Below are 21,662 nucleotides of genomic sequence, written 5' to 3'. Positions count from 1 at the left end.
CGTCTAGTCATCTTTGTTTGGTCAAGAAAATTGTAAATGTTGTCACTTTACTAAACTCAAGGAGGATTTACAGTATCTTTCAATTGCACTTCATTCCCAATAGGGAAATTTGTTTGCTATTTTTCTTTAAAAATAAAGATAAAATATTTGAAACAATTTATTCCATTGTCTTTTGTAGTTTTACCAAAAACATCGAAATCGAAAATCGGGTTTTCAGAGAAAAAAAAAAATCGGGATTTTATTTTTGTCCAAAATCGCCCAGCCCTACTGAAGAGTAATCAATCGCTATGCAATAATAATAATAATAACCACAATCATATGCTGTAACAATGCACCTTTCAATAACCATGTCTACCTCATAGTCATACTGCTGCACCTTTCTTTTTTTTTTTTAATTGTATATATGTTAATAAGAGCCATTTGTCTATTTACTGTTTGTAACTATTTAAATCTGGGTTCAGTGAGCGAAAACAACCAAAGTCAAATTCCCTGTATGACATGTTCATACTTGGCTTATTCTATTCTATTCTATTCTATTCTATTCTATTTATATTTGTGTAAGCCCGTCTAAACTGTCCAAATGGTGCTGCTATTATCACAATAATAATAATATCTATTTATCTTCCTTTTAGGCTGCCCTTGTTTCCTCAGGAGGAAAGAGACGTGAGCAGAGACGGGCTTGGTACTGTGCTGCCATGGAGACCAAGCAGGAACCATCAGCCGTGTGGAGTCAGACCGTTAATAATGACTCAAACAACCCGGCGCAGGTCTTCAGCCTTGTTTTATCTGTCTGCATGCCACTAGATTAGAGCGAGAAGACCCACTTGTAACACTTTTTTTTTGTGTTTTTTGGGTGGGTCATGCAAAAAAAAAGAGAATATACGGGCTGCAAGAGGGTCGTGGAATTAGATTAGATTGTCCTTTATTTCTCCTTCAATGGGGAAATTCACTTTGTGCAGCAGTAGTACACTCAACACACACATGCAGGGAAAGGGTAAAAAAACAAAGTAATAAAATATATAATTACAAAATATAAACAGTATATACATCGGAATGAAAAATAAAAAGTAGTGCAGTACGGGAAAGAAAGAAAAAGAGTGCAAAAAAAGCAAGTAGGATGTTTATTGTCCTCGTTTATTATGAAAATCATACAGAAATGGTAACTTCAACTGTTGGCTTCTGTGTCACACATAACATCAAGCTCCAAACACCCCAAAAAATATTGTTACAAAAGTAAAGCGCTCTCACCGAAAATGCTACTCCGTACCCAGCGTGAGCCAGATGTAAGAGAGAGAGCTGCCTGATCACGTCACTCAGTTACTAAGGTCTGCCGATCATATGGCTGCTACACACTGACCCCTTTTGTTTCTATGTCAGAGTAACTTGAGCGTTTTGGCCGTTCGTTTACACGAAAACGAAGCTCAAAGTCACCAAAAACGATCATTTCTGAAAACCCCGGCCAAAGTGGAGATTTGCAAAAACTCCATCTTCACGTTTGCTTGTAAACAGAGGGAAGGGACATTTAGGCTTCAGAACGTCACATTATGCAACAGAAACGTCACCAGCGTCATGTGTGCGACCTGTGTTTACAATTTGTGTATTTCTGTAGTTACTCGTGTCATTTGTTGATGTTTTTTTTCCAGGATTACGATTGACTAGCATGACTTTGTACTTCTCATTACACTGCCGCCTGCAGGTTTGGCATGTTCATAGCATCCCTTAAAGGGGACCTATTATGGCATCTAATACCTATTTTAAACAGGGCTTGAATGTCTTTGCTAAATAAATTAGAAATTCAGCCTCTGAGCCATGGCTTTATCTTCCCATTCTCTAACCTCATTATCTATGTGGGATTCTGAGTGGGCGGGGCTATGATAATGAGGCTCTTTGCTGATTGGCTGCCTGAATGACGCGTAAAATGGCGGAAGCTCCAGCCGGCGGAGTTGTTGTTGTTCCGGCCAGAGTTAGTTGTGGGCGTGGTTTCAGCAGCGGAAGCCAACCGATGTAAATCGCTCCCGTCGTTACGTAACGACGGGAGCAGAATCTGAACTGCTCGTAGATCCACATCACACTGGACAGCTCATCCGGGCGGCTGTACAGACACTGCAGAATTTGGTTGCTTTCCTCCTTCTCTGAGTTGAGGGGAGACCACTTTATATATGTTAAAGCAAGAAAAAACATGTTTTTCATAATAGGTCCCCCTTAACAGAGTATTTATGCGGGTTCATGTAAATGATGGTATTTTTCAAAACAGAGGGGAAAATATCCGTCTTTGTAAATATCCGGCTATGTGTAAAGGTGGCCTGAATAGTAAGGTTGTGCTTTCTAAGGTCGTTCCCACACCTGAGGGAACATTCACACCTGCCCTGTATAAACGAACCGAGCTGATTGGGGCTGTAACCCTGCAACACTGCTTTCTTACTGAAGGAAAAGACAACACAATAAAGAAATTAGCAGACGCAACACTCATCTATATTCATTTTCCACGATGCCTTGCATTTTAGTCGGACTCAGAGTCCACTTCTTTGATCTACATCCAAGCGCATTCACACTTCCTTAAACGTTCTGAGCCAGGACCAAGAGTTTGATTAAACGGGGTGTGTGTGAATGTTCCCTAAGAAGTTGTTCCTTCCTCAATCCAAAGTGGACTGGAGACGATCCGAAGCCCTTGTGTTGTGCGTTCATGTGTTGCAGGTGCATTTTGAGGGCGGCACCGTGGCCCAGATCGTGTACAGCGGCGATCAGGTTGACAGGGGAGAGCAGCAGGTGGTTTACACAGCAGACGGAAACTCGTACGCCTCAGTGGAGTCTGGAGAGCACACGCTGGTCTACATACACCCTGCAGATGGCAGTCAGGTAAAAGGGGTGTCTTGTGGAGAAGAGAGATCGTTTTAAGAGCTATGTTTAACAAAATTATAATCCATTCATACCTAGAAGAGCATGAGACTGAATCATGGTCCCTTCTCAGATAAAATGTTTTCAAACCTCGTGCACACTTTAGTTGCCTCTAATCATTTATAATAATCATATTTTCATGATCATGTCTACAGTCATTTTTTTTATTTTTTATTTTTTATTTTTTATTTTATTTTCATTCATGTTCTGCATGCAATTTTTATGATATATTATTTATTTTTATTTTTATGATTTTGTATCCTCATAACTATTTTGTTAACTGTTATTAGGTGGGGGCTCCTCATAAGCCTACTGGCTTGCTCGCTCCTCCCTGCACAGTTTCTTGTAACTGCACTTATTTGTGTAATGTTATTTTTTTATGTTATGTGCTAAATAAACTAAACTAAACTAAAAAAAAATCTGCACTTTCCACACTCAAAACCTTTTTAAAAACATCTCTTTCAGGCGGTGTTTGCTGATCAGCCACAAGTGGCGTACATCCAGCAGGACGGCACCACCCAGCAGGTGGGGTTAGCAGGCATTTCCACGGTTCCAGCTTGTTGTGTGCCACTTATGCTCTCTTTTTTACAGATCCAATAAAGCAAACTGAATCACATTTGCAGGTTGCGGTCTTGCTGCCTGGTGGACAGAACATGAACGCCGCCAACCTGCACGTTCTCAGTAACGTAGCGGAGGCTCCACAGGCCATCCTGGAGCCGGTGTCCCAGGTGAGAACATGCCTTTGAGATGCTGGCCAATAACAGTTTTCTGTTGTATCTTTTAAAGTGCATTTCCAATGTGTGTATCCTATTTTTTGGGGGAAAAAAAGCTTTATCATCATGCAAGCCTGCACTACGATGCACACAGACATTGAATGTTTATAAAGTGGGACCTAGTCTTCCACACACCAGAATAACAAGTGAAATAATGCATCTTTACTGGGCATGCCCAGCGCTGTCGGATAGAAACGGGCCGAGCGAGAAGTTGTTCTCATAAAGATGAAAGGAGCTTATGAGAGAACATTAACAGTTTTTTTTCCACAATATGTTTATTGTTGTTTTTTTTAGTTTTTTTTTTCCAAACATACAACATTACGCATACATTACACAGACACATACTTGCACCATTCTCAATCCAAACGTAAATAATTACAGGACTGTCTCAGAAAATTAGAATATTGTGATAAAGTTCTTTATTTTCTGTAATGCAATTTAAAAAAAAAAAAAAAAAAAAAATGTCATACATTCTGGATTCATTACAAATCAACTGAAATATTGCAAGCATTTTATTATTTTAATATTGCTGATCATGGTTTACAGTTTAAGATTAAGATTCCCAGAATATTCTAATTTTTTGAGATAGGATATTTGAGTTTTCTTAAGCTGTAAGCCATGATCAGCAATATTAAAATAATAAAAGGCTTGCAATATTTCAGTTGATTTGTAATGAATCCAGAATGTATGACATTTTTGTTTTTGTAATTGCATTACAGAAAATCACAATATTCTAATTTTCTGAGACAGTCCTGTATATTGGATTAACGAATTGGGAGGAAAAATAAAATAAATAAATGAAATATAAAATTAGAAAATAAGATGAAAATAAATAAAATGTTATTCTCCACAATATTCCGTTCTTTGATTTAAGTTGTTTTCAGGTAAATCTTGCACTTTCATCCGTCATAATGTTCATATATGGTTCCCAGAGTTCGACAAAGTCCTTCCGTTTTCCCTTAGCAATGTACGTTAGTCTTTCCAGTCCAATACACTTAGAAAGCTCTCTATCCACATTCTCCATGTAGGATTATCCATACTTTTCCAACATAATGGAATAGCTCTCCTGGCCTGAAGAAGTCCAGAACATTAACTGTTAAAATCTCTCCACGAAGGAGCAGCTGTCGGTTCCTAACTCGCTGGCAGCGATGCCTGACATGACGGATCCTCCCAGCAGCCCCCTCGGACCCACAGACTCCACAGATGATTATGAAGAAGATGAAGATGAAGACTCAGAGATGGACGACTGGGAGCCGCGGCAGCGTCAGTCATTCGACCCACACAGCCTCTGTGAGTGATGTTGAGTCTTCACAGATGTTACAGTATGACAGTTAAAATAGCAGTACATAAGGTCTAAGAATCAGCTTAATTAGATTAAAATTCAGCTTTCAAAGCAGGTTAACAGTTTGACATGTTAATTTTTTGTATCCATTGTACCGTATTTTCCTGGACTATAAGTTGCACCAGCCATTAAATGCATAATAAAGAAGGAAAAAACATATATAAGTCGCACTGGAGTATAGCTCGCATTTTTGGGGGAAATGTATTTATTAAAATCCAACACCAAGAACAGACATGTCATCTTTAAAGGCAATTTAAAATAGAAATAGAATAGAGGCAACAGGCTGAATAATTGTACGGTTTGCTTACGTTACATGACACAACTGAGAACATGCCTGGTATGCTAACATAACATATTAAGAGTTATTCATAAATAACATGCTAAGAAGTTTACCAAACCATCCATGTCACTCCAAATAACAAAAATCCAATGAAATCTTCATCCTTGTGTCACTTTTAAACAACTCCGCTAACTCCGGAGGTAGAAGATGCGGCACTTCCTCTTCTACGTCAGTTGCAGTTCGCTCCTCTTGCGGTTTAGTGTGAAAATAACATGTGAAATGATAAACCGGTAATAATGTGTTAATAATTTCACACATAAGTCGCTCCAGACTATAAGTCGCACCCCCGGCCAAACTATGAAAACAAAACGCGACTTATAGTCCGGAAAATACGGTAGTTATTTTATCATCATTCATTCATTGTATATATAAGGGGCTATGGCATTTTTGAGCAGAAATGGCCAAGAACAAAAAAAATGTCAAGGTGTATCAGTGTCGAAGGGGTAAAACTATGGAACCGCCTGGATGAGGAACTAAAAAAAAGTAGCTCAATTTACAAATTTAAAAAAAATTATAAATCTAAAATAATAGATAAATATAGAACACTAATATAAATTATCTTCATATTAAACTGTCTAAATTATGCAACTTTCCTCCTACAGCTGTCCTCAATCGTGAGTGACCACATTTATTTTCTTCTCTTCTTTGTTCATTTTCTTTGTTTTGTTCGTTCATTTCGTTTTATTAGTATCTTATTGTTTCTGAAGTCTGCCTTTTGTTGAAAAGGATAGGCAAAATAAGCCAAGAGGCTTCAGCCTATACCTTTTTGGTCAAAAAAAAAAAGAAATGTGTACATATACAGTGAGAGTAAAAAGTATTTGACCCCTTGCTGATTTTGTTGGTTTGCCCACTAATAAAGACATGATCATTCTATACTTTTAATGGTAGATGTATTCTAACATGGAGAGACAGAATATCAAAACAAAAATCCAGAAAATAACTTAAAATAATTTATTTTAATTTATTTGCATTTCATTGAGGGAAATAAGTATTTGATCCCTCTAGCCAAAAGCACTTAATACTTGGTGGCAAAGCCTTTATTTGCAAGCACAGCGGTCAGATGTTTGTTGTAGTTTACCACAAGGTTAGCACACATATCAGGAGGAATTTTGGCCCACTCTTCTTTGCAGATCCTCTCTAAATCATTAAGGTTGGTGGGCTGTCGCTTGGCAACTCGGACCTTCAGCTCCCTCCATAGATTTTCAATTGGATTGAGATCCGGAGACTGGCTGGGCCACTCCATGACCTTAATGTGCTTCTTCTTGAGCCACTCCTTTGTTGCCTTTGCTGTATGCTTCGGGTCGTTGTCATGTTGGAAGACCCAACCGCGGCCCATTTTCAGCTTCCTTGCAGAGGGGAGGAGGTTGTTCCCCAGGACTGCAGGGTACATGGCTCCATCCATCTTTCCACTGATGCGGTGAAGTAGCCCTGTGCCCTTGGCAGGGAAACACCCCCAAAACATAATGTTTCCACCTCCATGCTTGACGGTGGGCACAGTGTTCCTGGGGTCATAGGCAGCATCTTTCTTCCTCCACACACGACGGGTAGAGTTCAGGCCAAATAGTTCAATTTTGGTCTCGTCTGACCACAGAACCTTCTCCCAATCACTTTGTGCATCTTTGAGGTGATCATTGGCATACTTTAGGCGGGCCTCCACATGTGCCTTCTTCAGCAGGGGTACCTTTCGGGCACTGCAGGATTTTAATCCATTGCGGCGCAAGGTGTTGCCAATTGTTTTCCTGGTGACTGTGGTCCCAGCTGCCTTGAGGTCATTCACCAACTCCCTCTGTGTGGTTGCAGGACGATTTATCACAGTTCTCATGATTCTTGCCACCCCACGAGGTGAAATCTTCTGTGGAGCACCAGACCGAGGTCTATTGATGGTCATGTTAAACTTCCTGAATTTTCTCACAATTGCACCAATAGTTGTTACTTTAATACCTAGCATCTTGCTAATGTTTTTGTAGCCAATATCAGATTTGTGCAGGTCAACAATCCTGTCTCTGAGTCTCTCCTGAGAGAGTTCTTTGGTCTTACCCATGTTGGAGTGTTTGGAATCTGTCTGATTATCTGATTCTGTGAACAGGTGCCTTTTATACAAGTGATTAGTTAGAACAGGTGTCTTCAATTCAGGTAACAGGTTGATTGGGAGTGTCTAACTGGTCTGTGAAAGCCAGAACTCCTAATGCATACTAGGGGTTCAAATACTTATTTCCCTCAATGAAATGCAAATAAATTAAAATAAATTATTTTAAGTTATTTTCTGGATTTTCTTTTTGATATTCTGTCTCTCCATGTTAGAATACATCTACCATTAAAAGTATAGAATGATCATGTCCTTATTAGTGGGCAAACCAACAAAATCAGCAAGGGGTCAAATACTTTTTACTCTCACTGTATATAATATATATATTTATACCTGTGTGTATACATATACAGTGTGTATATGCAAACATCTTAAAGTGTAAATGACCAAAACAAAATAAACTAAACTAAAAAAAATAAATTGTGTTGTGGTTTCAGGGTGTGAGGAGTGTAGTAATTCCAACCCCTCCGTCTGTCTGGCCCACGGTCCTCTGCATCCCGTCCCCAACCGGCCGGTGTTGTCCAAGGCCAGAGCTAGTCTGCCTCTGATCCTCTACATCGACCGCTGTCTGGGCGGGGTGTTCTCCAAGAGACGTATCCCCAAACGCACCCAGTTCGGTCCGGTGGAAGGTCCGCTGGTCTCGCAGAGCGAACTGCAGGATCACTACATTCACCTGAAGGTGAGTCGGCAGGGTGCAGAGCTAATATCAGCTCATTTCAGCTCAATTCAAATGGGTCTTTGGCTAAAAAATTTACATTTTTTTCTTCACATGGCTGTAAATGAAGATGTTTGCCAGAAAAACCTTTCATTTGTGTGTACAAGCAAGTCTTCTGCAGTTATGTCAATTCAATCCCATCCTCCCTCTGTGTCTTAGCTGTGCGCCCTCAATGGAGAGAAGGATGGAGAGAGATCCAATGGCGTGTGGTTTGAGCTTTCTGATGAAGATAGCTGTAACTGGATGATGTTCGTGAGACCTGCCCAGAATCACCTGGAGCAGAACTTGGTGGCCTATCAGTACGGCTCTGAAATATTTTACACCACCATCAAGAACATCCAGCCCAAGCAAGAGCTTAAGGTCAGCGAGTGACGTTTCATAGACACGACTGCACTCTCCCTCATGGTCACCATCATTTCCAGACAAGCAGACTCCACTTTCCAATTCAAATATTATAAGGAATTTCCTGTGTTATAGTTTTTGTAGAAATGCACTTTCTTTGCAGATTCCAGTATCCAGTACCCCCCCCCCCAAATAACTGAATAAGTAAAATAAAAATATATAATGCAAGTATATATCGGCCAGTATCGCTTTATAAAGAACAAAAACCGTCTGATTCCAATGACTTTGATATGTCAAGCACCATATAGTAAAATTAGGGCAAATTCTTCTTTTAGTCAACTTAAACACATCATAAGATTTGGGAGATAAACTAGATCCAAAAAGAAGAGTGGGAAGCTGAAGAAATCTACGTTTCTATTTAAAAAAAAATGTATTTAATTTATATATTTATTTTTTTTACCTTCTATGCATATATATTAGAATCAGAATCAGAATCAGCTTTATTGGCCAGGTTCAAACATTGTCCAACAAGGAATTTGACTCCGGTAATTTCGCTCTTTGGTAGTAAAAATAAACAATAAAACAAATGGGAAATGGGAATTTCTATGATACAGAATAAACAGAATAAACATTTAAGGTGCAGCAGTTTGAGGTAGAGAAAGAAAAGAAAAGGGACAGTTCTGTATACAAATAAAATAAAAATAACCTATTTACAATTTTACAAGACAATTATACAAAAAAATACAAAAAGATTATACAAAGAAATACAAAGTGAGGGGTGCAGCAGAGTGAGGCAGACATGGTTATCAAGGAAGGTGCTAGATGATTTTTTTTTTTACTTATTTTTTTTATTATTAATGGTTATTACCAAGTTTGGTAAAACGTAAAGCATATATATGCATTTCAATCTTCTTGATCTCTTTAATCTTTTTTTTTCTTCTATGTTTTTATTTTAATTATTCGCTCTTCATTCTGCAGGTGTGGTATGCTGCATCTTATGCTGAGTTTGTAAATCAGAAGATCCACGACGTTACAGAAGAAGAGATGAAAGGCGAGTCTCACCCGCTCCACGCCGACTGGGCTTACCGTCCGAACGTAACCTGGCGTTAACCTCGCTCTCTTGTCTGTTCAGTGCTCCGAGAGCAGGAGAAGAACTGGCCGTGTTACGAGTGCAACCGCCGCTTTGTGAGCTCGGAGCAACTGCAGCAGCATCTTAACATGCACGACGACAAGCTCCACTCCGTCACCAGGTGGAGACGCTTTTCATCCCTGCTTCACTTCATCTCTTTTATTTATGTTTTTCCAACATATGACCTGTTCAACGTGACTCTCACCTGTTCTCAGATCCAGAGGCCGGGGCCGAGGAAGAGGCAGGAAGAGATTTGGAACGGGAAGAAGACCCGGACGTCCCCCTAAGTTCATACGTCTAGATCCGCCTGTGGACAGCAGTGGGGACAAGACGACAGTAAGAGGATGTTCATATCTGCTGTGTTGGTTTACTATTAGTAAAGCTGCTTTCGTCAATGAAAATGATGACTAAATATCGTCATCAACGAACCTTTTATCACCTGAGGAGAACAAGACGAGACGCAACGAAAATGCTGATCGTGTGACGATAACGATAATTAAATATATAATGCAATATCGTAGAGGAAGAAAAACAAGACTAAAATGTAGATTACAAAATAAAAACTCTGCTAAAATGTGTCTTCATTCTTGTTGACCAAAACGAGACGAAATGTTTTAACAAAGATCGTTAATCTCCATGTTTTCAGTAGTTTCTCTGGTTTAGTTCTGCTGGGTGACGTTAGTCCTCAATCCCAGTCTCGGCCCGCAGGGAATCAGATCCAGAAGATGCAGCTGCAGAGTTAGAGGCTGATGCCGTTAACGCAGAGCTCTAGGTTTAGGCCTGTGTTGAAAAGATCGATTCTCCGATTTTAAATCGATTCTCATATTAATTCCTAAAAATCGATTCATATTTCTAAAGATTGATTTTTTTTTTTCTCATCATTACATTACAACTTTTGGTATTTTTTTGTTTATGCCCAAAAAAGGAATATTTTGTTGGACACGAGAATATTTTTGCTTTTGCCACGTTTTTGCCTTTAAATATGTTTAAAGGTATGAAAACATTAAAGTTTTCAGTTATAATTGCATAAATTGTCTATATTTCTTTGCTTTATATACTGTCCTGGGGTTACATTTGCATAAATGTTAAAAACCAAATTCTCATAAACAGGGAAAAAATAAAACTGATTTCATCCGTCTCTCCCTGGATCTGTTTGTTAATTCTGACCCACGATGTTTCTGAAAGCAGTTCTATCAGCATTCTGGGAGCTGATTGGTCCTTACAGCATCATTAGCTGCAATACTTGCTGTTGAATCTCAATATAATACTAGTAGTAATATGTTGCATAACTAGACAGTCATATAATTCATGCAACAGCTAAAAAAACTGTTTTATTAACATTAATCCAAATCAATATCGGATAGAATCGAATTGGGTCGAATCAAATCTTGATTAATTGATTCTGAATCTTAAGAATCGGAATCGAATCGATTCTTGATATTTGAATCGATCCCCAGCCCTATCGAGGTTCACGTCAATTTAAAAACAAAGTTACATTGAGAAACGAGGGGATCTTTTCTGGGGCTGGAGAAGAAGAAGAAACCATGTTTGGATACACTTTCCTACATAGACGTGGAAAAGAAAACCCAATGTGTCGCTGAAAAAGAAAAAGATTGGGAGAAATGCGGAAAATAAATATGTTGTAAACTCAAATTAGAGTCTTCTGTATCTGGAATGAATGTATTCTTGAGTCTATAAGGTAACAATAATATAATAATAATAAGATAACCTTGTTTGAATTGTAAAATGGGTTTGGCTAAATACAATCTTTGACTAAAACTTACAAGACTAAAATGGTCCTGGACAATTCTGACTAAAATACTCAGACGTTTAGTCGACTGAAAGTTGATACGACTAAAAGGAGAATGAACGTGACTAAAACTAATAAAAACTAAAGTGATAGCTTGACCCAAAGACTAGACTAAAACTAAATTGAAACATGCTGACAAAAACAACACTATTGATTAGTTGAATGAAATTATTGTCACTTTTCTTTTTCTTAACCAGGAAATGCTGGAGCTGACGGAGAAGCCGCTGGAGGAGCATGTAGAAGCAGCTCAGAACGGGCTGAAGGAGGTGGAGATGGAGCCGGCGGCGGAGCCAGAGACCGAGGCCGAGGCTCAGCTTGTCCCCTCTGCGGAGGAACCAGTCCCAGAGTCCATCTCGATGCCGTCCAGTGCAGACCTGCAGGCTCCCATGAAGGAGGACCCGGCGCCGGACAGCCAGTCCGACGCCCATCTCACGTCGCAGGACATCCGGCGGGCCAAGAGAATACGGGTAAGACCTGAGACCCTCTTCACCGCAGAGCCTCAGCTTTCCATACTGTCCATCCTGATGACGGTGTGTCTCTCTTCCTTAATCCGTGCTTCCCTCACAGTTGGATGTGCAGGTAGGTAAAACGTGGAGGAAGAAGGAAAACATAATGTTTAAAGATTCCTTACGGGTCCTCCAACACATTACAAGAGAGATTTCAACCTTCCTTGTTCCCCCCCAAAAAGGAAAAGGTGTTGGTTTTTCTGCTAGTAGATCTCTCTTTCTCCCGTTATCCTCCCAGAATGCAGCGCTGCAGCACCTTTTCATCAGGAAGAGTTTCCGTCCTTTCAAATGCACGCACTGCGGCAAGGCCTTCCGGGACAAGGACAAGCTGGACCAGCACCTGCGGGTCCACGGCCGAGACGCCTACACCTTCTCCTGCCACGTCTGCAGCAAGAGCTTCGTGAGCGACTCGGCCCTGGAGGACCACCTGCTGGTGCACACGGAGAACCGCTCGTACTCCTGCCTGCTGTGCCCCGACACGTTTGACCGGCTGGAGCTGCTCAAAGACCACGTGGAGGTTCACTCTGTGGACGGCTGCTTCACCTGTCCCACCTGCAAGAAGACGTTTAGTGATTTCATCCAGGTTAGTCCAATAACACTGTGGCAACAACTCCTGTAGGTACGAATACGTCTCTGAATAACCTCCTTTTATACCGGTTTTACGTAGGGCTGGGCGATATGGACCAAAAGTCATATCTCGATATTTTCTAGCTGAATGGCGATACTCGATATATATCGATATTTTTTCTGTGCCTTAATTGGGGTTTCCCCCAAAGCATTATAGCATAGCATCTCTGTTAGCTTCATTTTTTTCTGAGGCAAACCCTTAAAAAAACAGTCAGTTTTAATACAAAGCCTTGTGCCAAATGTCACACAGGTTCCTTTATTAACGGAGGTCTGCACAATATCAAAATGTATAAAACAAATGAAATAAAAATAAACTGCCTGCATATATAAAATAAAAATTCTTCTTGAATAAAATAAAACAAATATCCCTTTCCTGCATAACAATTAAATTAAAATACACTGTGCAATTAATACAATGTAGACAGTAACAGGCAGACTTTTCCACTGAGGTTGACAGTTGTGCAAATAAAACATCTTTGCAAATCTTAAATAAAACATTCAAGTCAATTTGTCACAAAATAAGCTATATCAAAATCATAAAAAAAAAAAAAAAATTTAAATGGATATAAACGATATTGTCTCGTACCATATCGCATTTGAAAATATATCGATATATATTAAAATCTCGATATATCGCCCAGCCCTAGTTTTACGCAATATACACATGAAGCACACGCAGACAGAGGAAATGTAGGTTTGATGCCGACAAGACCATTTCTACCAAAACACAAATCACTGCATCAATCAATCATGGTTCATTAAGCGGTGTGATGTTACAGGATAGATTTTAGTGTTTAGGTTTCCCCACATGAATCCAAAGAGATGTCATTTTTAATAATTGTTCCTGTGCACCATTTTCATTTACTGTGACCTGTATTTTAATTAGAACTCTTGCACCTGTTTGCTTGGTTGAAGTTACTGCATGACACTGTTAATGCAAACGTAACACCATCGCCCTTTTCCAATTATGAGCGCCCCAGCGTTTCAGTGGACATACAGACTTCATTTCTTCACCTGCTTTTATTGTGAAATATTTGCAGGAAGCTGTTGGGGGAATGATTATTAACTTGCAAAGTTCAAGTTAGCACTTGAAATTGCAATAATGTGAGGGGGAAAAAAAATAAGCTTGTTCCGAACGTAGCAGACTCTGAGCCACCGGAAAAGAAAAATAAAACCAGATGGCAAAATATGACTTTATAAAGAAGAATATATCATATTGGCTAACTTGAACTTGTGTCCTAACAGTTGATCACACATTTACAGGGGGGCCCAGGACCCAAAAAAGGTTGAGAACCACTGTGTTAGATGCTACAAGTAGCCTTGTCATTAACCTGGGTAATAACCCCAGAATCAGGTGTGTTGGTGCACGGAGACGTCTACAACATGCAGGGCTGCAGGTCCTTAGGACCGGAGTTGGGATGAAAAGATACTTGGAGATGTACTCTGTTTTGAGCTGGAACCTCTGAAATATGACTCGTTAGGAAAGGGTTGAAGGCTGAGCTGAAGCACAACAAAGAAGGACATGAAGGAACCTGCCAGTTGTTCATTCAAATTCAGTTATTCATTCAAAATCCAGCCAGTTTGATAGATGTTCCCAAGTCTTGGATTCCAGATCCGTTGAAAAGAGGAGGGTTTGAATCGGAGATTACTACTACAAACGATGACTATGTTTCAGAAATATTTAAATGAATTAATGTGGTTTTCTTTAGGTGAAGAAACACATACGCTGCTTTCATTCGGAGAAAATCTTCCAGTGCACAGATTGTGATAAGGCCTTCTGCCGGCCCGACAAGCTCCGGCTGCACATGCTGCGCCACTCTGACCGCAAAGACTTCCTCTGCTCAACATGTGGCAAACAATTCAAGGTGAGACCAACGAGGAGAGCACTGCAGGGTGAGCGTGATGTGGCTTTATAGATGCGTGACTTTTATTTGCCTGTGCATTTCAGAGGAAAGATAAGCTCCGGGAGCACATGCAGCGAATGCACAATCCAGACAGAGAAGCCAAGAAGGCCGACCGGATCCACCGCTCCAAAACCCTCAAGATGAAGGTCCCCACCACCGACTTTGAGAGCTTTGTGTTCAAGTGCAGACTCTGCATGATGGGCTTCCGGCGCAGAGGGATGCTGGTAAAATACTCCGACCCTCCCACTTTTACTTGGCGTTGCGTTTCAGTCCACTTATATTCAGTGTTGTGCTAGTTACTGAAAAATACTACTACTTACTACTACTACTTACTAGTTACTTCATTAAAAAGTAACTCAGTTACTTAGACCAAAAAGTAATGCGTTACTATGAAAACTAACTTTTTAGTTACTTTAAATAAAAACATTATTTTAAATGCTCCCATTTCATGCCACTCTAGCCTTCATTTCAGCAGGTACTGTATGGATTTGCATTGTGGAGAAGTGAAGAAGTCTCCCCACTTCTTCACTTCCTGTATCAATAACGTTGGTTGCTTAGCAACAAGTTGAGAACGGCCAATGAGCTTCAGCAGCAGCTGAAGAACGGGATCCTTTGATGAATCGTTCATTACAGTCTCAAATATAATAACCAATGGTGTCATGTGGGTTTATAAGAATCTTTTTGCCCAGAAGAAAAAAGAGCGACAACAACGACCCATAACTATTTTCTTCTCTCGAAAAAACACACCTGCACCGCAAACTTTGGAAGAAAAACGCTACAGAGCGAGTCAGGATGCAGCGGCCATCAGAAGTTAAATAAGTGCGAGGCGGGGCTGATCTCCGCAATTTGAAGCCTTCTATAATAATTGTAAAAAGAATTTCACTCATCACGGGTTCTTTTTGGAACGTAACCCCTGCGAAAAACCAGGGATTGCTGTAATGACAATATCTCCACCTTGCGAAACTCGCCTTCTCTTGGCTCGCCATGACCGCTCATGTTTTTGAAAGCTTCACTGTAGCCAGAAATAATGCAGAGTAAGGCCCCGTCCCAATTCTCCCCCTCGCCCTTGTTTTCTTCACTACCCCTAAATTTTGCGCATTCCCGTGAGGGTAGTGGTGTCCCAATTCCTCTTTTCACCTAGGGGGAGGGGGCATAACGAGAGCTAGGGGCTGAGAATAGCCCCTTCACAGCGAGGGATGTGACATGCTGACTTCGCGAGCGAGGGGGTATAAAAATTCCCCAGAATGCCTTTCGTCGTCATTTGCGGACTGAATCCAAAAAAAAAACATGGCGGACATTTCTTAGTGAATAAATCAATATTTTGAGTTAGTTTCTGCATAAAAATGCGTTTTGATTACATTTCTAGCGAGAAACATATATTTACTTTCATAATATTCACTCAGTACATAATCCCTTTTTTGTCCGTTGTTCGCGAAGAATCGCGCCAGAGTAAAGGCTGTTAGGTTACGCCGTAGGCTACGTAACCTACGCCGTAGGCTCTGCGTCGATTTGACTCGCCGACCGAGGGCAAACATAATTTGCAGACTCGTCTCAGATTGTGACCGAGGGAGCAAGCATTTTTTTGTGGGAAATGGAGAGAAATAATCCTGTGACTCGCACCGTTTGGTAACGGTAATTGCGTTACTGAATTTAAAAAGTAACGCGTTAGAGTATTAGTCACTGCAAAACTAACGGCGTTACTGTAACACGTTACTAAATAACGCGTTAGTCCCAACACTGCTTATATTTAGCCTTTCTATTCACAGGTTAATCACTTGTCTAAGCGCCATCCAGATATGCGTATTGATGACGTGCCTGAGCTAACGCTGCCAATTATCAAACCCAACAGAGACTACTTCTGTCAGTATTGTGACAAGGTTGGTTCTTTCCTCTTTCTGTTTTTATTGTGACTTCAGTCAAATCCCCTTTTCCAATTCATCATCTTGAAATGAGTTTATTTCATGGGTTTATGTCCCCGTAGGTGTATAAGAGTGCCAGTAAAAGGAAAGCTCACATACTGAAAAACCATCCCGGGGCAGAGTTGCCTCCCAGCATCAGGAAGCTGCGTCCCGCTGCTCCCGGAGAGCCCGACCCCATGCTGAGCACGCACACGCAGCTGACCGGGACCATCGCCACGGCCCCGGTCTGCTGCCCGCACTGTGCCAAACAATACAGCAGCAAGGTCAGTAAGACGTAGACAAAGCATCTCATCGTTGAGATTCATTGCTTTTGCAGTAATTAACAATAAAAACGACCGCTTTTTGTCTCAGACTAAGATGGTACAGCACATCAGGAAGAAGCATCCGGAGTTGGCCCACCTGGGAGGCAGCATACAGACGCCCATGACCGCAGCTGTGATCAGTAGTTCTCCTGCCGTCATCAGTGCAGACGGCACCACGGCCGAGGCTGTAGTGGTAAGAGCGGGGTTTTTACTAGTTACTATTAGGGATGGGCGGTATGGAATAAAAAATGTATCACGATCATTTCTGGCATTTATCCCGATAACAATAAAAATGACGATAAAAAAAATACCAATTCAACTCCACCTTTGTAACTATAAATCTATCACCACATTCAGTCTTTGGAGCCAAATCACTGCTCTAAAAGATACTAAATGCTACTAAACTACACCAATTAAATTAAATTGATAAAAACCAATTAAATGAGTTACACCTGTACTGCAAAACTGGAATGACTCAGATCCGCCATGTTTTTGTTACACAAAAACCTCAACGGGAATTTCTTCCTTCCTTCCTTCCTTCCTTCCTTCCTTCCTTCCTTCCTTCCTTCCTTCCTTCCTTCCTTCCTTCCTTCCTTCCTTCCTTCCTTCCTTCCTTCCTTCCTTCCTTCCTTCCTTCCTTCCTTCCTTCCTTCCTTCCTTCCTTCCTTCCTTCCTTCCTTCCTTCCTTCCTTCCTTCCTTCCTTCCTTCCTTCCTTCCTTCCTTCCCTCCCGTACGTTGTGCGTGGATTTAACACAGAACCATAAATCAGCTTTACACAAAAACTTAATCAACGGGAATTTATCGTTTTTACCTCGAGATACAAATTCTTAACGTGGGGAATTTCTTTGACGGTATATCGTGAACGGTAAAATATCATTCCATTCCTAGTTACTATTACACTTACGTTAGTTCAGTTCAGTTCAATACACCAGTGTGTTTCCGGCATGATTAAAAAAAAACAACAAAAAAACAACTCTATTATATACTTTTAAATGTCTTCATGGTCTTCCTGCAAAGTACCCGTCTGACCTGCTGCAGCCGTACACTCCCTCACACTCTCGGACAGAGGGGAGGAAGAGAGGCGATTGGACATTTTCAGTCGTCGCCCCGAACCTTTGTAATGAGCTGCCCCGGTGCATCAGACAGGCTGCCTCGTGTCCTGTTTTTAAATCATCTCTTGGAACGTGTATTTATTTTCTTTGGCAGTTTAATCTGTATTTTAATTTGTGCTGAGCTGTTTAATTTATTTTTATCTTATGTTAATTTGCTTTTAATTCCAGTCAGGCTGTATAAGTTACATTTTATCTTTTTATTCTTTGGCTTTTAACCAGTTTTGAGTCGTTAATTAAATCTCTGGGTTCTATAGAAAAAGAAGTTCAACTAGTTAGCAAATAATAAATGTACGTGTGTAATTAAATGTGGGATTTGTTTTCTTTGCAGACCACAGATTTGCTGACCCAGGCCATGACGGAGCTTTCTCAAACACTAACCACAGACTACCGAACGGCGCAGGGAGACTACCAGCGAATCCAGTACATCCCCGTCTCTCAGGCGGGAGGCGGCCTGTCCCAGCCGCACATCCAGCTGCAGGTGGTCCAGGTGGCTCCGGTGAGACCACACCTCATTGCTATTTATTTCAAAGAAAGCAGACATCCAGCTTCACAATCAGATTCAGGTTCAGACGGCTTTGTTGATCCCTTTGGGAGGTTCCCTCGGGGAAACTGACATCTCCATCTCACTCACTGTCACAGCACTGTCATATACAAATCAAACACCCAAAAACCCCCATACACCCATATAAAGATAAAAATAGAAATAAAAAGATAAAAATACAAAGTGCAGTGCCATAAATAGAATTATATGGATAGAAAAGAAATAAATGTTATGTAATATAGCGCAGTTATTGCACTGTCCTGGTTATTGCACAGTTTAACAGAACACTTCCATGTTATTGTAGGCATGCGTCTCATAATGTCCTCTCTGTCCTGCTTCTTTTTTCCTCCTACTGTACTTTGAAACTCAGTATGTAAGAAAATGACGAGGTTTGACATGTTTTTGAACTTGTATTTGTGTTTCATAGGCTTCTTCGCCAAACTCTCAGGCACCGGCGGTAGATGTGGGTCCGCTGCATGACCCTCACGGCTACAGTCAGCACTCCATCCAGGTGCAACAAGTCCAGGTCTCTGAGCCTTCAGGGACTGGACCAAGCTCCAGCCAGGTGAACCCACAACTCTCGCTTTAGATTGACTTCAATTGTTTTATGCACAAGTCATTTATGTTATACTTCATCTTCGATGTAGAGTCTCAACTCTACTATGTTAAAGGACTCTGAGATTCCTTCATTGATGAATTCTTAGGCTCCATAAGATCAATCTTGATGATAGTTAAGGTAAAAGTGTTGTTTCTCCTCCTCTCAGGGTCCCGGTCGGCCTCTCAGCCCCACTTCCCAGCAAACCAGTCAGGACCTGAGCCCTGCCCAGTTAACCCCAGTCACTTTAGCTCAGAGTCACACCCTGCAGCCCAACAGCAGCCAGCAGCAGGGGACGGTTCAGCACGCCTACATACCCGGGAACTGGAACTACAGAGGTTACCGTGAGTCTTCTCCCGTCCCTGGGCCCTGTCAGTCTTCATGGTTGTGTGATGATCATGTGTGAACGTTCTCATTGTTGTTTTTAGCATCGGAGATCCAAATGATGGCTCTACCTCATGCACAGTATGTGATAGCTGAGACCAGCACCCCTGTAACTGGAGGCAGCAGCAACCAAGTGAAAACGGTGAGTGAACGCTGTCAAACATGCACTGCTTTATGATAATCTGATGTAGGGCTGGGCGATATGGACCAAAAGTCATATCTCGATATTTTCTAGCTGAATGGCGATACTTGATATATATCGATATTTTTTCTGTGCCTTAATTGGGGTTTCCCCCAAAGCATTATAGCATAGCATCTGTGTTAGCTTCATTTTTTTCTGAGGCAAACCCTTAAAAAAACAGTCAGTTTTAATACAAAGCCTCATGCCAAATGTCACACAGGTTCCTTTATTAACAGAGGTCTGCACAATATCAAAATGTATAAAACAAATTAAATAAAAATAAACTGCCTGCATATATAGAATAAAAATGCTTTTTGAATAAAATAAAACAAATATCCCTTTCCTGCATAACAATTAAATTAAAATACACTGTGCAATTAATACAATGTAGACAGTAACAGGCAGACTTTTCCAGAGGTTGACAGTTGTGCAAATAACAAAACATTTGTGCAAATCTCAAATAAAACATTCAAGTCCATTTGTCACAAAATAAGCTATATCAAAATCATAAAAAAAAAAAAAAAAAAAAAAAAAAATTCGATATAAACAATATTGTCTCGTACCATATCGCGTTTGAAAATATATCGATATATATTAAAATCTCGATATATCGCCCAGGCCTAATCTGATGGCAGCTGTACATGCAGAGTTTACCTGGGCAACAGTTCAATTAGTCCGTTTAACTGGACTCCTTTCTTTGCCCCAATAAACGCGGGAATAGTCCCTGCTTTCAGCTTGTTAGTATTACATCTTTCTCATTTACCAATTATACCAAAACCACAGGTTAATCTGTATAAGAAGGTGACGGAAAGTTGGAAAAAGGTGACGATTAGCTCGACTATCGACTGTGAGAAGTTTGATCCAGTTAATTTTCAGTCACACCAAGATGTTTACATGCATTTTAAAACTATTATATCGGTCTACTAAGGCGGAGGTTTGATTTATTTTCTTCTAACAGCATGTAAACGTGTCAGATTTAAAACATTCAGCACCAGTTGTAAATGTCTCATCATTACAGCATTCGCACATATGCTGTGCAGCTGTAGCAGGAAAAAAACCTGATGTCCTTGTGGAAAATGACTCTTTTATGGATCATCTATAACACATATGTAATCTTTTTCCATGTCAAACTCCAGTGGAAGAATTTAGATTTGGCGAAAGATATTGTCATTGATTTGGAGACACTATAGTCGGCAGATGGGTTGCAGATCACAGACGTTCACAGTTAGGACTGAAGCTTTTTATTTGTAACTAAAAATTCTGTCATTTCCTCTAGACGCACTACGTTATCTCCGAGGGTCAAGGGGAACTGGAGACGAAACAGAGCACGCCGCAGAGCACAAGCCAGGCCCAGACCGAACATCTGGAGCAACAGCCGACGACTCAGCAAGGCACCACACAGTACATCATCACCACAACCACCAATGGTGGTGGGACGAGTGAAATTCACATCACAAAACCTTGAACTGTACGGTGATGAACTTCACAGATCCAGCACAGACCTGCAAACCAATCGTGCATGGCTCACTCGCCGGCTTGTAGACACTCGACGTATATGGGTGAAGGTTTGTGTGCATGCAGAGACAAAGTAGACCAGTTTTATGTGTCTGAATGTTGACTGAACTGTTGCATTGCAAGCTGCTAGACCTTTATGAGGAAAAAAACTAAAATAAAGGACAAAATGTGAAGTTTTATTTTTAAAAGAGTAAATACTGAATAGTCGACTGAACATGTTTTGAATATGTGCTCTAGGGCTGCAGAGTAGATTTACTATATATTTTTTAAACATCACTGAAACATTGAAGAAGTGGAGTGATTAGAGGGTCAGTCCAGAAACAGATTTGAATGATAATTTTTTATTATTATGGTACATTATGGACATATCTGTAAGTATTTTATTTGCAAATGACATGAAATGTGGAGAAACGCACTATTAAACCTGTTACAAACATGGCCTTGTCTTTTCGGCTTTACCGAGCACCTATCTGCATAAATGCTACCAGAGCATAACATTTAGTATAACATTTAGTATATATCATAGTGTGCAACGTGTATAACATATGAATATAGACACATAGTTTTATAGATCCATTGAATATAGCAATACCACAATTGTCCACATGGGGGCAGTATGACACAAAAGGTCAATATTCCAGTC

The 21,662-nt window shown here is 40.5% G+C and overlaps 1 protein-coding gene across 2 annotated transcripts; it reads left to right on the top strand.

The window, feature by feature from the left end:
- The first annotated feature begins 636 nt into the window (after window positions 1–636).
- prdm10 (PR domain containing 10) lies at window positions 637–21,455 on the top strand. 2 transcript variants are annotated; one of them, XM_061720445.1, is made up of 22 exons: window positions 637–767; window positions 2,695–2,856; window positions 3,361–3,420; window positions 3,519–3,623; window positions 4,790–4,958; window positions 7,874–8,115; window positions 8,311–8,511; window positions 9,472–9,544; window positions 9,626–9,743; window positions 9,838–9,958; window positions 11,630–11,899; window positions 12,177–12,521; window positions 14,275–14,430; window positions 14,514–14,693; window positions 16,236–16,346; window positions 16,451–16,651; window positions 16,740–16,883; window positions 18,132–18,299; window positions 18,772–18,909; window positions 19,109–19,283; window positions 19,368–19,465; window positions 20,781–21,455. In XM_061720445.1, the coding sequence occupies exons 1-22, from the start codon at window positions 696–698 to the stop codon at window positions 20,967–20,969; spliced, it is 3,498 nt and encodes a 1,165-aa protein (XP_061576429.1). In that variant the 5' UTR covers window positions 637–695; the 3' UTR covers window positions 20,970–21,455. The 2 variants fall into 2 exon arrangements, with proteins under 2 accessions (XP_061576429.1, XP_061576428.1); XM_061720444.1 differs by having other exon boundaries at window positions 4,784–4,958.
- Window positions 21,456–21,662: the final 207 nt, after the last annotated feature.

Source organism: Cololabis saira, chromosome 4 (genome assembly GCF_033807715.1).
Source record: "Cololabis saira isolate AMF1-May2022 chromosome 4, fColSai1.1, whole genome shotgun sequence".
NCBI lineage: Eukaryota > Metazoa > Chordata > Actinopteri > Beloniformes > Belonidae > Cololabis > Cololabis saira.
The sequence above is the reverse complement of the archived record's forward strand: the minus strand, read 5'-3'. Positions and strand labels throughout refer to the sequence as shown.

Excerpts from the sequence above, each read along its gene's own strand:
- prdm10 (XM_061720444.1), top strand. The coding sequence starts at position 696 with ATGGAGACCAAGCAGGAACCATCAGCCGTGTGGAGTCAGACCGTTAAT. Across the intron at positions 9,959-11,629 it reads GCAGTGGGGACAAGACGACA|GAAATGCTGGAGCTGACGGA; the intron begins GTAAGAGGATGT and ends TTTCTTAACCAG. Across the intron at positions 19,284-19,367 it reads CTGGAACTACAGAGGTTACC|CATCGGAGATCCAAATGATG; the intron begins GTGAGTCTTCTC and ends TGTTGTTTTTAG.